Source organism: Cyrtonyx montezumae, unplaced genomic scaffold (assembly GCF_038088225.1).
Source record: "Cyrtonyx montezumae isolate F1298 unplaced genomic scaffold, pur_monq_1.0 scaffold_3, whole genome shotgun sequence".
Lineage (NCBI taxonomy): Eukaryota > Metazoa > Chordata > Aves > Galliformes > Odontophoridae > Cyrtonyx > Cyrtonyx montezumae.
In genome coordinates, this window is record NW_027072034.1 from 56054268 (window position 1) to 56066393 (window position 12126).

Here is a 12126-nt window from a genome sequence, read left to right on the forward strand (position 1 = left end):
ATATCCCACCATTTATTTTTATTTTTTTTTAAACAGCCCCCTCTGAGAAATAAAGTGAAACCCAAGCATTTTCAGAAAGGGACAACTTCTGAATCGAATTAGCTTCTGCAGTAGCCCTGCCTGTGGCAGAGGAGTTGGAACTTGATGATCCCTGGGGTCCCTGCCAACTCAAGCCATTCTATGATTCTATGACTTAGAGTTTCCATCTTTTATTATATTAATCCATGATCTAAAACTAAAAGAGATATACTTTCTGTGAGAATGGTCATTGATGCACTTCAAAAGTGGCAAGTGACTTAGACTGAGGGCATGAAGGAAGAGGAGGCTATCATCCTCCTGCACAACCTGTGGCATCTGAAAAAGATGCAAGAATAGTGAGAATTTCATGTTTCTATGATCTTTGGCCATAGAAGGTTAGGAGGTTTAATACCCTTACATAGAGGATGTTCATCTACAAGTATTTAATCATTTCATGAAGAGCTAACAGTTAAAGAAAGTAACATACCATGATTCAGTACTTACATCTGATAACGTGGCAGTTGCTAATCATAGAACACTTGGTAGCTGAAGTTGTCAGATTTGATTCTGAAGTTATATCTTCCCATCTTTCGCTTGCAGTGGAAAATGACAAGGCTCATAACTGCCAGGACAAAGCCAAACGCAGCAATGACAATAAGGGTGATATATCCAACTCCCACACCAGGATCCTTCTCTCTCTTTGAATGAGATGCTAAAAAAAAGAAGAGGTGAAATACAAAAGCTTTGAAATTCCTAAGTCATTTTCTGGGTTACAAAGGCAGTCAAACTTTGCCTACAGATTAGCCAGTAGAACTGTGATATCTCAGTAATACAACATTTTGAGGAAGGTGATTCTCCTGGAGAGGTTCAAGGTCTCTTTTTACATAAAAGTGCAGTCTCCCTACAGACATTTGTCTGGTATGTGTTGGGAATCTAACTCTACAATATTCTGAAAAAATAAGAATTAAAGGATGAGGATTGGTGACTTTGAAATGTTGTCTTGCTTTTGTAATGACCCCAGAGGGGTCTTCCTCCATCTTAATCTTGCTACCATTCATCTATGGTTATTAAAAACATTGATTTACTTTTATCTGCAGTGTATGGGACCTGCTGAAGACCGGTAGTCTTCTGGACTAGCACCCAGACCTGTGGGGAACAAGGGAGTTGGACACCATAGGCATCTCACTGAGAATGAGATGCCTGTGTGTAGGCAAGAACCAGGTTCCCCTGCCAGCTCTCTACACAGTTTCCAGTGACTGTTGACAGAACATGTTCACCTGGTTCACAGTTTGTTTAGTGTGATCCTTTAGTGTGATGGCTGTTTTGCAGTATTAGAAATGTGTCAGGGTCTCCTGTGGAAATTGAAGTGATCCCTACGTGATGCAAGTACTGTACAAACAGAGCTGTATTCATTGATAAGTTTTAAAACAAAAACTAATTGAGAAATGAACACCAAACGCCTATTCTAACAGACTAATACCTGTACATAAGGGAAGAAAAATAAAACAAGCTGAATAAGAGTCTGTTTCAGGTTCCAAATGAATACCGTGGCAAACAGTATAGAAGAAAAAATACCCCAGATCCATTACCAGACAACAGTCAGAAGAACATGAAGTGACTGCAAAACAGGCAATCACTGAGAGAATGGAGGGTGATTTCTGTCTATTCCCAGTAGCCATGTGTTAAAACTGTGGTGTTGGTGTATACAAATACTCTCAATGAGTACTTTATGCCTATACATTATGAATACAAATGGATGGAGGAGGCCAAATAATTGCAAATATTAACAGCAGCAGTTGCCCTTTAAAACATAACTTGGGATAAATGCAGAAAAGGCAGAAGTACAACAAATTGTTTGTATTACTAGCTGGTATTGACCAACTATTAACCTATGCTGCACCACTCCACCAGGCTGACCAAGGTGTCACGCATCAGCAAGGCTCTGCTGCCTTCCCTCACAGTAATAAGAACATCAACGTCAAGAAGTTAAAGGAAACACAGCAATACAATCTCTGACATCCTTTGATTTAGGCATTGAGAGCTCAAAATAATTGCTATTTAACTACAGTGTAAACACTAGAAAAACTGATTGCAATCTAAGACGCAAGCCACTTTTGCACTCTGCAAATTTATTTGCTCCTTGATTTCATGGCTGTTGTACTTGCTGCCCTATGAAATAGCTACACTTTTTTCCTCTCCTTTTCATTCCCTTGACAATCTGATAGTCTCTTTGCCAGAGGGCACACACTTTTTCACACTGTCACACAGCTTCAGCGAGAACTGCTCCTCAGAAAAATATGCTGAGGGTTTTGTTTCGCAGGTTTTCAGGTTCCTGTGCAGTGAAAAAGAGTCTTAAAATGGTGGTTACTCTCTGTCCCCCTTTTTGCAAGCACCTATTTATAACTCACCAGCAGATCTACAAAGAGGTCCCCAGGAAGTTCTGTGGGTAGCGACGAATTCACCGGTTTTCAGCGATCGAGCTGCATGGCATCTCTGCAACAATCAATTCAGACTCCAACAAGTCACATGGCTGACTAACGGATAACACAAAACCTTCTGATTAGTATGTGAAAGCCCAGTGCTATTCTGACCCATGGAGGTTTGTGTTTCTTAATATTATACTTAGTTTCACTGAAATGAGTAAATCAAAGTTCAAAGAAAATGACATTAGGGAAACAATGGATTAAAATCTGTAGTTAGATGCTCTGGAAAACAGGGCTGTGAACAGACTTTTCTCCTAGGCAGCCTCTTTCTTTTCATTAACTCTGTTTTGAAGAAACCCTACAGGGGAATAAGCTTTTCATTCTATGTGTACAACACACAGCAGCCTCATATTTCTCACACCTCCTTGGCAGCACAGTTCAGTTTGTTTGCTGGCCTTTTGTTGTAAGACTCAACCTAAAGGTCTCTGCTGGGAACAGCAGACTGCTGAGGTTATTCAGAAGATACTGTGGCTTTCCCAGAAGCGCATGTAAATGCTGAGAAACAAAAGAAAGCAGGGAAGTGCAAGGGTGTCTCACCAAGCTTGACTGCACAAGAATGTATCAGCCTGGTTACAATGACGCACCCCTATAATCCACTGTCAGCAAGTGTCCTTAGACAGGCCACCCCCACCAGAAAATATCCCTGTTGGTGAAACTTTGGTCTATCCTTGAACAGCTTTCCCACTTAGACAGATCCACAGCTAGACAATACTCTCACATAGCTGTTCCCTGGTGACAGCGGTACCTTGGTGGCTGTGGAGCAGCCTCCTTCTGCCAAGTGTACAGGTGGTGACAGCACAGCTCTCTTCCATCCAAAGTCATATCTTCTACCTATTTCTTACTACCATCCTCCCTAATCTTTAGAGCATCTTACTCTCCAATAAAACCATGAATAAAAAGAGCGAGTAAGAGGATAATATAGAGCAAGTAAGTCATTACTCAAGCCTAACCCAAGCAACTAAACTGCTCTAACAGCAAACCTACCAGCACCTAGCAAAGAAACCGTTTGATTCCTCACAGCAGCAACACCAGCCCATTCAGATCCTGTTCTGCCCATCCCTCTTCTTCCCCTGCCTCTCACCTTCTTCCACATCCTTCCTCAGCTCTGCAGGACACTGTTTGTGCAGCTGTTCCATGAATATGGGGAGGGATCCAGCTCCCCAAAGCAGGGCATAGACTGGTGGGTCATACACTGGTCATACACTGTTATTAAATCAGCTGTGAAACCTGGAACCACCTTTCCATCCATCAGTCAGGTTTTCTGATCCTACGTTTTTTATTTTATTTAACTCTGGAGAAAGCTTTATACCTTGAGAAAATAAGCTAGTATCTTCAGCTTGCTGTTTTTAATCTTTCAGGAAGAGCTCATTTACTTTATAATGAGCTTAAGCCGAGTTATTTAGAGCTAGAGGAAGGTGCTGAACAATGGAGAAGCACCAAACTGTTAGTGAAAACATCCTCAATGGGAAAAAAGAAAAAAAAACTGGCAGTCAGAATGGACAATTCTTGTGTAAAGAGCATAGAGGAGAAGAAAAAAAATTAAAAGGGAGGAAAAAAAGCTATCAGCAAAGCCTGATTGTTATTATTATTTCATTTCCATGGTAGCAACACATTTTTAGATTAAGCAGTGTGTATCCCTTGCTTAGATAAAAAAAAAAAAAACAACAAACAATGCTTTGGAGCACAGGAGGAAGATAATTAGAAAGTGAAGTTTTTATGAAAACATTGTCTGATTATGAAAGCAATAAAGTTTTAAAAACTCTGATAAACTCAGATTCAGATTCACAGCCCTAGAAACTTAATGTCATGGAGCTTCCTCTCCTCACACCTAAATCCTGATTCAGAGGAACACATCTCAAGGGGAGAAATAAAGGACAGAAAGGCATCCCAAATCCATTTGCTCAGACATTCCCACTGAAACTGACAATATGAGTGGTAACTGTGACATGTCTATGTGTTCTGACACATTTCTGAATAGCTTCTCTTGCTGTAACTCCTGCTCACTGCCTTCCAGCCACCCCTAGGATGAGGTGAAAGGTTCAGTCCTCAAGTCTCCCAGCCTTTTAACACCTATTGCTGTGCACTCTCCATGCTTCTAACTGCAAGGATGAGAAATAGGAAAAAAGGTGGACATTTCAATATGCTGCTGTTCTTCCCCATTCCACTCTGTTCTCAGTGGAGGAGGATGAAGGAGCTATTTTAAACCCAATTTGGAAACATGATTCCTTCAATTACGCAGAAGGACTGCAATGTCATGTCAGAGAATAACAGCACATAACAAACCCTTACCGTCCTGCAGGTGCTTCCCGGTGTCTCCATACAGATACGAATTTTGCAGTGTAGGTAAACTACAGAGTTGTTGACAAAGGAAAAAATTTTCAGTTTAAACTGTGCTTTGCTTGAATTTCCATTCTCTAGAAGCGTGGTGTATGTATTTGGAATAGGACAGCTGAAAAGAAGGAGAAAATCACACATAGCAGCTAGGGCTATAGATGTCACATTGTAGATATAGCATGGAAAGGATGAGGGATTATTGCTGCTTTATTATCACAGACAGCAAATAAAACAGGAGATATGAGAGGTAGTTGTGGGGACAGAAAAGAAGAGAAAGGGTGCCAGAGAGGACTTAAATTGGCTTCACAAAAAAAAAAAAAAAAAAAGGAAACCAACAACTTATTAATAGGAATAGTTTTTGTTACTGGGAATAGTGACCATTCTGTGTTTTAAGATGGAAAGAGAACATAAGGAACATGATGTCAAGGTGAATTTGGGTGTCCAGATAGAAACAAACATTCTCTGTTACCAGAGGCTGCATTAATACCGTCTGCAAGTCATAACAAATCAGAATCAATCAACCTACAACTTCAGTGAGGAGAGTTACACAAGTTCTTGGTAATACCTCAATCATAGAGAGATGGGTGAAGCACACATTTTTCAAATATTCTTTTCATCGTTGTCCATGAAAACCACCTATTCCTTCCAGTCAAAGGTACAATGCCTTTACAAAACTATGGGGAAAACAGCCAAACTCAAACAAATGACCACATTCTTCTTTAAAAACAATTTATCTTCGTATTTTGTTCTAACGTTTGACCAGTTAAGGGACAGTGCATACAAATGAAGAATACACACAGAAAAGATATTTTAAATAAAACACATTTGCAGTCAGTGCCACTGGAAGATTCAAGATAGGGCACATGTTATTTACAAGTGACATTTACTTTACCTGTTGTTGATAAAAGCAAATGAGAGGGGATCCACTGAATTGTTGGTCGGAGTTGCCCAGCAGTCAGTGAGGACCACTTTCAGCTTGCTGTCTGCTCTATGAATCCCCACTTCAATCAGTACATCATCACTGGCAGAGACACTGAAATTTTTTGGTATTGGGGAGTTTCCAATAAATAACTGCATTTCTGTTCTGAAGTATCCAGATCCATGTAAATCCTCAAAAATGGTGTAAATTCTGAAATAACAAATTAACTCTTTTAAAGACAACAAGTTTGACTACTTCAGTAAGTCATAAAATGGTGCCCCTACTTCCCGTGCATTTAAGTAGTGAAATGTAATCTGCAGTATAGGTTACCAGGGAAATGTTCAAGAAAAAAGGATGAAGATGCATCGAGTTTTCAGTTGGAATGTTAAGAAACACAGAAATGCAAGAGGAAGAACTCTAAGGGTGGGATGTCATGGCAATGCAAATAAAGCAGATAGCTATTTTAGTAGATTTAAGGGGCAGTATGTCTATGATCTGTCTTAAAGGTCCAAATAAGGACAGTAATAGCTTAGCACAGAAGATAAGGAAAGAAAAGAAACAAATTTGAACAATGTGTGAGAGAGATGAGAAAATTAGACAGCTCAGATAGAAGGGGCTGGAGAAAGATCTGTAAAAAGGGAGAACGTTCAGCAGCAGAGCAAAACTTGTGCTGCTGCCTTTGCTGAGAGTGTAAACAGTAGATTTGGTTCCATCTTACTACTAGTACTACTTATAGTTACATGTGATTGCCCAAGAATGCAACAGGTAGGAATAATATTTTCCAGAGCTGCACCAGTAGCTCCCAAAATTTTATTTTCACCTATGGCTTAGCCAGGTAACGGCCATGTATCACACCAGCATTTCAAAGCACAGAGAGATACTCCTTACCCTTCTGCAGTGTACCCAGAGGAAGTCAAGAGATCATTCTGAAACACACAGTGAATAGGACTGGCAACTTTTAAGTGACGGATTACTCCCTGAGCAGAACCATCATTCCGCAATATAGTTTTCACTATGGTGTTAGTCACATTCTGAAACACAGAAAGAAAAAACATAACTCAATCAGTGCTCGGTGAGGCCATTTCTGTACTTATGCATGGTCTGAGCAAAAAATCTGTTTTGGGATCCATAGAGGCATCCACCGTTCCCAGTTACTGGGAGCAACTGGGGTATTTTCTAAATATGATGCTGAAATTGCTCTTAAGAAAAAAAAAATTAAAAAGGATTCTGATAGTTGCAGAGCAAGCCTAGAGCAGTACAAAAAGTAGATTTTGGAAAGGATCTTGAGCTTTCTTGCTGAATCCCAAAGATGCCCTTCCCATTCTCACTTGCCCTCTGCCCAAAACACACGGGCGACTTTCTATTCACATTAGGAAATTTTTATTTTTCCAAAGACATTTCTTTGTTCAACACTTCAGCAATGACCAGATTGTACCCAAAGACAGGGAACAGCCTCCCCTCCCAAAAAGGGAAAGTACTCTGGGCCTTCTTGGCTTTCCCTGGCTCAGTGGACTTACAGTCTCAACTTCAGTGCCGCATTCGCTCCAGCCAGCCTGCAGCACAGCGTGAGTGCCATTGCTGATGCTCACGTTACAGAGAGGCTCCCCCAGGTACAGAGAGGACTCAGAGATGGATTCCTGATGTAAAAATCCCTTCTGGATGGCAAGAACAGTCTTCTCGATTTCACAGAACACTGTCACTGCATCTTTAATGGAAATCGCCTGGGCAGGTTTAATGAGGGGGGTGGGAGATGCTTGAGAAGGAACATCAGGAGCTGACACAGAACCCATGGTAAGAATAGGCAGCATCACGCTGGAGAATGGAGTGTCCTCCAGAGCTCTGTTTTGAGTAGTAGAGAAGTTCAGTGAAACAAAGGAGGAAACAGAAGTCGGAGTCTCCAAAGATGTCACAGGTAAAACTGCATTTTGTTCAGGCTTCCTGTCCACCACAGTTCCCTCCTGGCTGGTAGGAAGTGCTGAAGAGTAACAAAAATAAAAGTACTTATGTCATTTACAGATTCAGATTGATTTGATAACATAAAAGCAAACCCATTTGAGGGAACTTACAGTTACTGGCAGAAAGATAGCTACTTCCATATTTTCAATCTGCTCTATGTACTGTCACAGCTGTGACTTTTTCTTTTTTTTTTTTTTTTTGGTTGGTTGGTTGGTTTGTTTGTTTTAAGAAATAACCCATGAAATATATAAAGCACTTGTGAAAAAAGCCAAAGTACTTTACTTCGTGAGAGCTGTAATAACTAGTATGCTTGAGCAAAACGAATACACAGCTTCTGGATGATCAGGGCCTGCAGGAAATCCTCAATTGCAAGCCCCTGAACAAGTGTTTGGATCTTTTTGCCTAGTTCTATGGCTGACCACACACCTCTGGCTGTGAGGTATAAACAGGAGCAGAATTTGTTTAAAAAATTGGTCCCCTTCTGAGCAGACTGTATTCAGAAAATATTACACTGAGAGCTTTGGAAACACCATTTATGAGGGACATGCAGGACAAACTTTATGAAGCAGGCTCATCTTGCACACTTATGCCTGGAGAAATACAGTTAGTAGTTAACAAAAACACTGGTAGGAATCTGTAAGGGTTCTAGGAAGAAGGCAAGCAGGGGAAAAGGAACAGCAGAGATTGAGATCAGAATGTATGTCAAACTCACTGCCTTCAGCACAGGTGCTGGGGTTACCCCATGGCACTCTGGTAATAGAAACAACATATGTGTCTGACTTAGAATCAGAGAATAATGTGAGTTGGACCAGATGGCCCTTAAGGGTCCCTTCCAACTCTCCTGCAGTGAACAGGGGCACCTACAGCTACATCAGGTTGCTGAGAGCCCCATCCAGCCTGACCCTGAATGTCTTCAGGGATGGGGCATCCACCACTTCTCTGAGCAGCCTGTGCCAGTACTTTAGTAAGAGACTTAGAGAGCACCTATATAATAAACTTCATTTGCAGTGGAACAGGATGTGTCTCGTTGCATAAAAATTCTCTTAATCAGTTTTCAACTGCTGCAAATGCAAGTGACATCTTCCTTTTCCCCAGGAAACATACATAAGCATATAACCTCTGGAGCTTCCCAGCTTTCAGGAGTGCCCCAAATTGAAAAGCTGTGGATTTGAATGCAAGATGAATAAGAAGTTAGTGCTCTTTCCATGCTCTTTCCAAGCTCTTCCCCATAAGCTCATTATCATAATAAATGTCATGGTTAAACAAATCAGCAAAAGTTAGTATCAGCTCACGGATCCTTGTGACTTCAGCCAATGAGTAGCTTATCTCTGTGGTTACAAAAACAAGCACAAATTACGGAAGAAACCTAAAAGGATTTAGAAGCTCAAAAACTGACTATACGTCAGCTAACAAATGATTCAAGGAAAGACGGAAGAAGCTAGATGAATCAACTAATAGAAAACAGTCATTTGTCATACTGTACTAACTTTTCAACCCTGAGGCAATACAGAGGTCACACCATGTACCTGCTTTCTTTCACCTTCTCTGTCACTGCCAATGGAAATAACTAACATACTTTTAATGGAAAAAAAAAAAAGAGAGAGAGAAAACAGGACTATTAGAAGAACCTTAGAAAGATAGCATTAAATATTAATATAATAAATTCTCATAAGGGATTATCGCAATCAGAAATACATAAAGTCCACGGCAAGTCTTTCCCCATTAGCATGCAGCTGCATACAACAAATCAAATTCAACCTTGGCAGAATTTCAAGGCCTGTGGCAAGAATGACCTTGATCCAACAGAGAATGCTCAGAGTTCAGTTAGCCATTAGACAGTAATAAAAAAATTGCCTTTGCAGTTTCTTCCAGGTCTTTCTGGCTGCACATCAGCAAATCCGTCGTTGCAGATGCACTGGTAAAACCCAAGTGTGTTATAACATGATGCATCTGGGGAGCAGTCGTCTTCTTCACTCCTGCACTCATCATAATCTGTTGGGTATATTTAAGCAAAAGACAAAGGTGGAGAGTGTATAAATGGAAATGTGTTATTTTTGAAACGGGTCCAAGGGGTAGGCATCCCACAAAGAGCTACAAAGAGCCACGATCTCTAAAAATCAACCTGAAATGCAACTTTCCAGATTCACAGCTGCAAGGATAACAGGCAACAGGAATGTACAGAACAGGCCACATACTTGCTTTTGATGTCATTTTTCTTGAGATTTTAACTGGCAGCTTGTAACAATAATATTTGGACAAATTTATTGCATTCAGGTTATATAATTTGATATTGTTTTCAGAGATGACACATCAGTTTGTGGAACAGGAGTCAACAGTAGTTAGTCAGGAGACTACTGTTTATTGTTAGTGACTTATATCTCATAAGGAAAAAGAGATTTTACAATAAGCCATTGTGCTTGTCTCGACAAGCTGTTTACTTTTGTCTGAACTCATAGCCCACAGGTGTGTGAAGGAAACATATACTCCCAGTGCAGGAATTTTCCTTTTCACTCATTTGTTCCTTGGATTTCTATCTTATTCAAAATGATCAGTACAACGCAGAGAGTAATGTGTTCCAAAACAATTTTAAATGAAGATAACTATGTCTGTGTACAATGACATGTTTCCACCGGTGGCCAGTAAAACCCTCAGTTTCTTCCAGTTTCTAATAACCCCAAATCTTCTCTAAAAATTATTGCTAGCTAGAGACAAAAAGACCAGTTTGTTCTGATCAGGTATACCTCTCTTCTTATCTTTTGATGTTTTCTGAAAAAGCTTATTGGATGGAAAGCAGAAGCAATATAGAAGAGATAAAGGCTTTTCATTCGTTTTACAGATACGTTCACCTCAAAAATACAGAATAATAACAGGCTTTATGATCTTTCTAGTTTTAAAGAACAATTGGGCTGTAAGCTGTTCCTTACCGTTTATGGAGAGACTGTTCTTGTCCACTGTGAAACAGGAGCTGTGTTCAATTGCATCGCGAAAAGCAGAGATGATGTAGTAGATATCCACACCTTCTGCAATCAGTAAATGGAAACTTACCACAGTGCTCCCATTAGTAACATCAGTTATCAACACTTTAATCAGACCAGCATCCACCTGCTGAAGAATGTCAAGGGGCAGAGATCTATGTACCTGGAATGAAAACAAAGTACATGTTAAAATGAGTAAATAGAAGCAATTATATTTTAGGCACTGCACATTACCTAGAAAAGAATATTATGCATTAGAATTGTGCTTCATACTCCGGTGAGAAACAGCATAAAAATTACTCTTTTGCTTTATAATATTTCCACGCTATAGCAGCTGAAGTGTATGGCATGTATTTAACTGTGAACAAGATAAGTGATTAAGATACTTCATTTGGCACAAGTCCTTGCAAAGGCCTTTGATAACAGCAAGGGAGAGAAGAAACTGCAGGAATGCGGAATCATAAAACCACTTAGGCTGGAAAAGCCTATAAGATCAAGTCCAACTATCATGTAACACTACAAAGCCCACCACTAAACTACATCTCTAAGCAATGCATTCACATGCATCTTAAATACCTTCAGGAACGGGAACTCCTTCACTTTACTGGGCAGCCCTTTCCAATGCCTCACCACTCTTTCTGAGAAGAAATTCTTCCTGACGTCCAGTTTAAACCTCCCCTGAAACAACTTGAGGCCATTTACTCACATTCTATCACCTGTCACCTGAGAACAGAGATGAACAGCCAGCTCACTACACTCTCCTTTCTCGTGGTTGTAGAGAGTGATAAGATCTCCAATCAAACTCCACCAGACTGAACAATCACAGTTCCTTCAGCCATTTCTCATGTCATTTTCTCATCCCATCTCAATATTCATTGCTCTTCTCTGAACATGTTCCAACAAGTCTATGGCCTTCTTGTAGTGATGAGTACAAAACTGAGCACACTGTTGTGGTGCAGTGTCAGTGGTGCTGCATACAAGGGGACAATTACTTCCCTAGTCCTGCTGGCCACACTATTTCTGATGCAGGCCAGGAGGCCATTGGCTTTCTTGGACACCTGGGCACATTGCTGGCTCACGTTCAGATGGCCATTGACCAGAATCCCCAGGACCTTTTCTGTCAGGCAGCTTTCCTGGGGTGCATTAAAAAGAACATAGCCAGCAGGTCGAGGAAGGCAATCCTCCCCCTCTATTCTGCTTTGGTATGGCCTCACCTGAAGTATTGTGTCCAGTTCTGGGCTCCCCAGCACAAAAAAAGACAGGGATCTCCTTGAAAGCGTCCAGCCACAAAGATGATAAAGGGTGTGGAACACCTCCCTTATGAGGAAAGGCTAAGAGACCTGGGTGTGTTCAGTCTTGAAAAAAGAAGACTCAGAGGGGATCTGATCCGTGTCTATAAATATCTAAGGGGTGGGAGGCAAAGGGATGAGGCTGGACTCTT

At 40.7% G+C, this 12126-nt stretch overlaps 1 protein-coding gene across 1 annotated transcript in view; it reads right to left on the bottom strand.

The window, feature by feature from the left end:
* Positions 1–542: 542 nt before the first annotated feature.
* Positions 543–12126, bottom strand: part of UMODL1 (uromodulin like 1) — a 39929-nt gene continuing 28345 nt past the window's right edge. The window contains exons 13-20 of the mRNA XM_065740850.1: positions 10635–10848; positions 9565–9702; positions 7272–7729; positions 6643–6785; positions 5728–5964; positions 4791–4950; positions 2427–2511; positions 543–730 (exon numbers count right to left, since the gene is read on the bottom strand). Of these exons, the coding sequence (XP_065596922.1) occupies positions 543–730; positions 2427–2511; positions 4791–4950; positions 5728–5964; positions 6643–6785; positions 7272–7729; positions 9565–9702; positions 10635–10848 (1623 nt within the window). The remainder of the gene's footprint in view (positions 731–2426; positions 2512–4790; positions 4951–5727; positions 5965–6642; positions 6786–7271; positions 7730–9564; positions 9703–10634; positions 10849–12126) is intronic.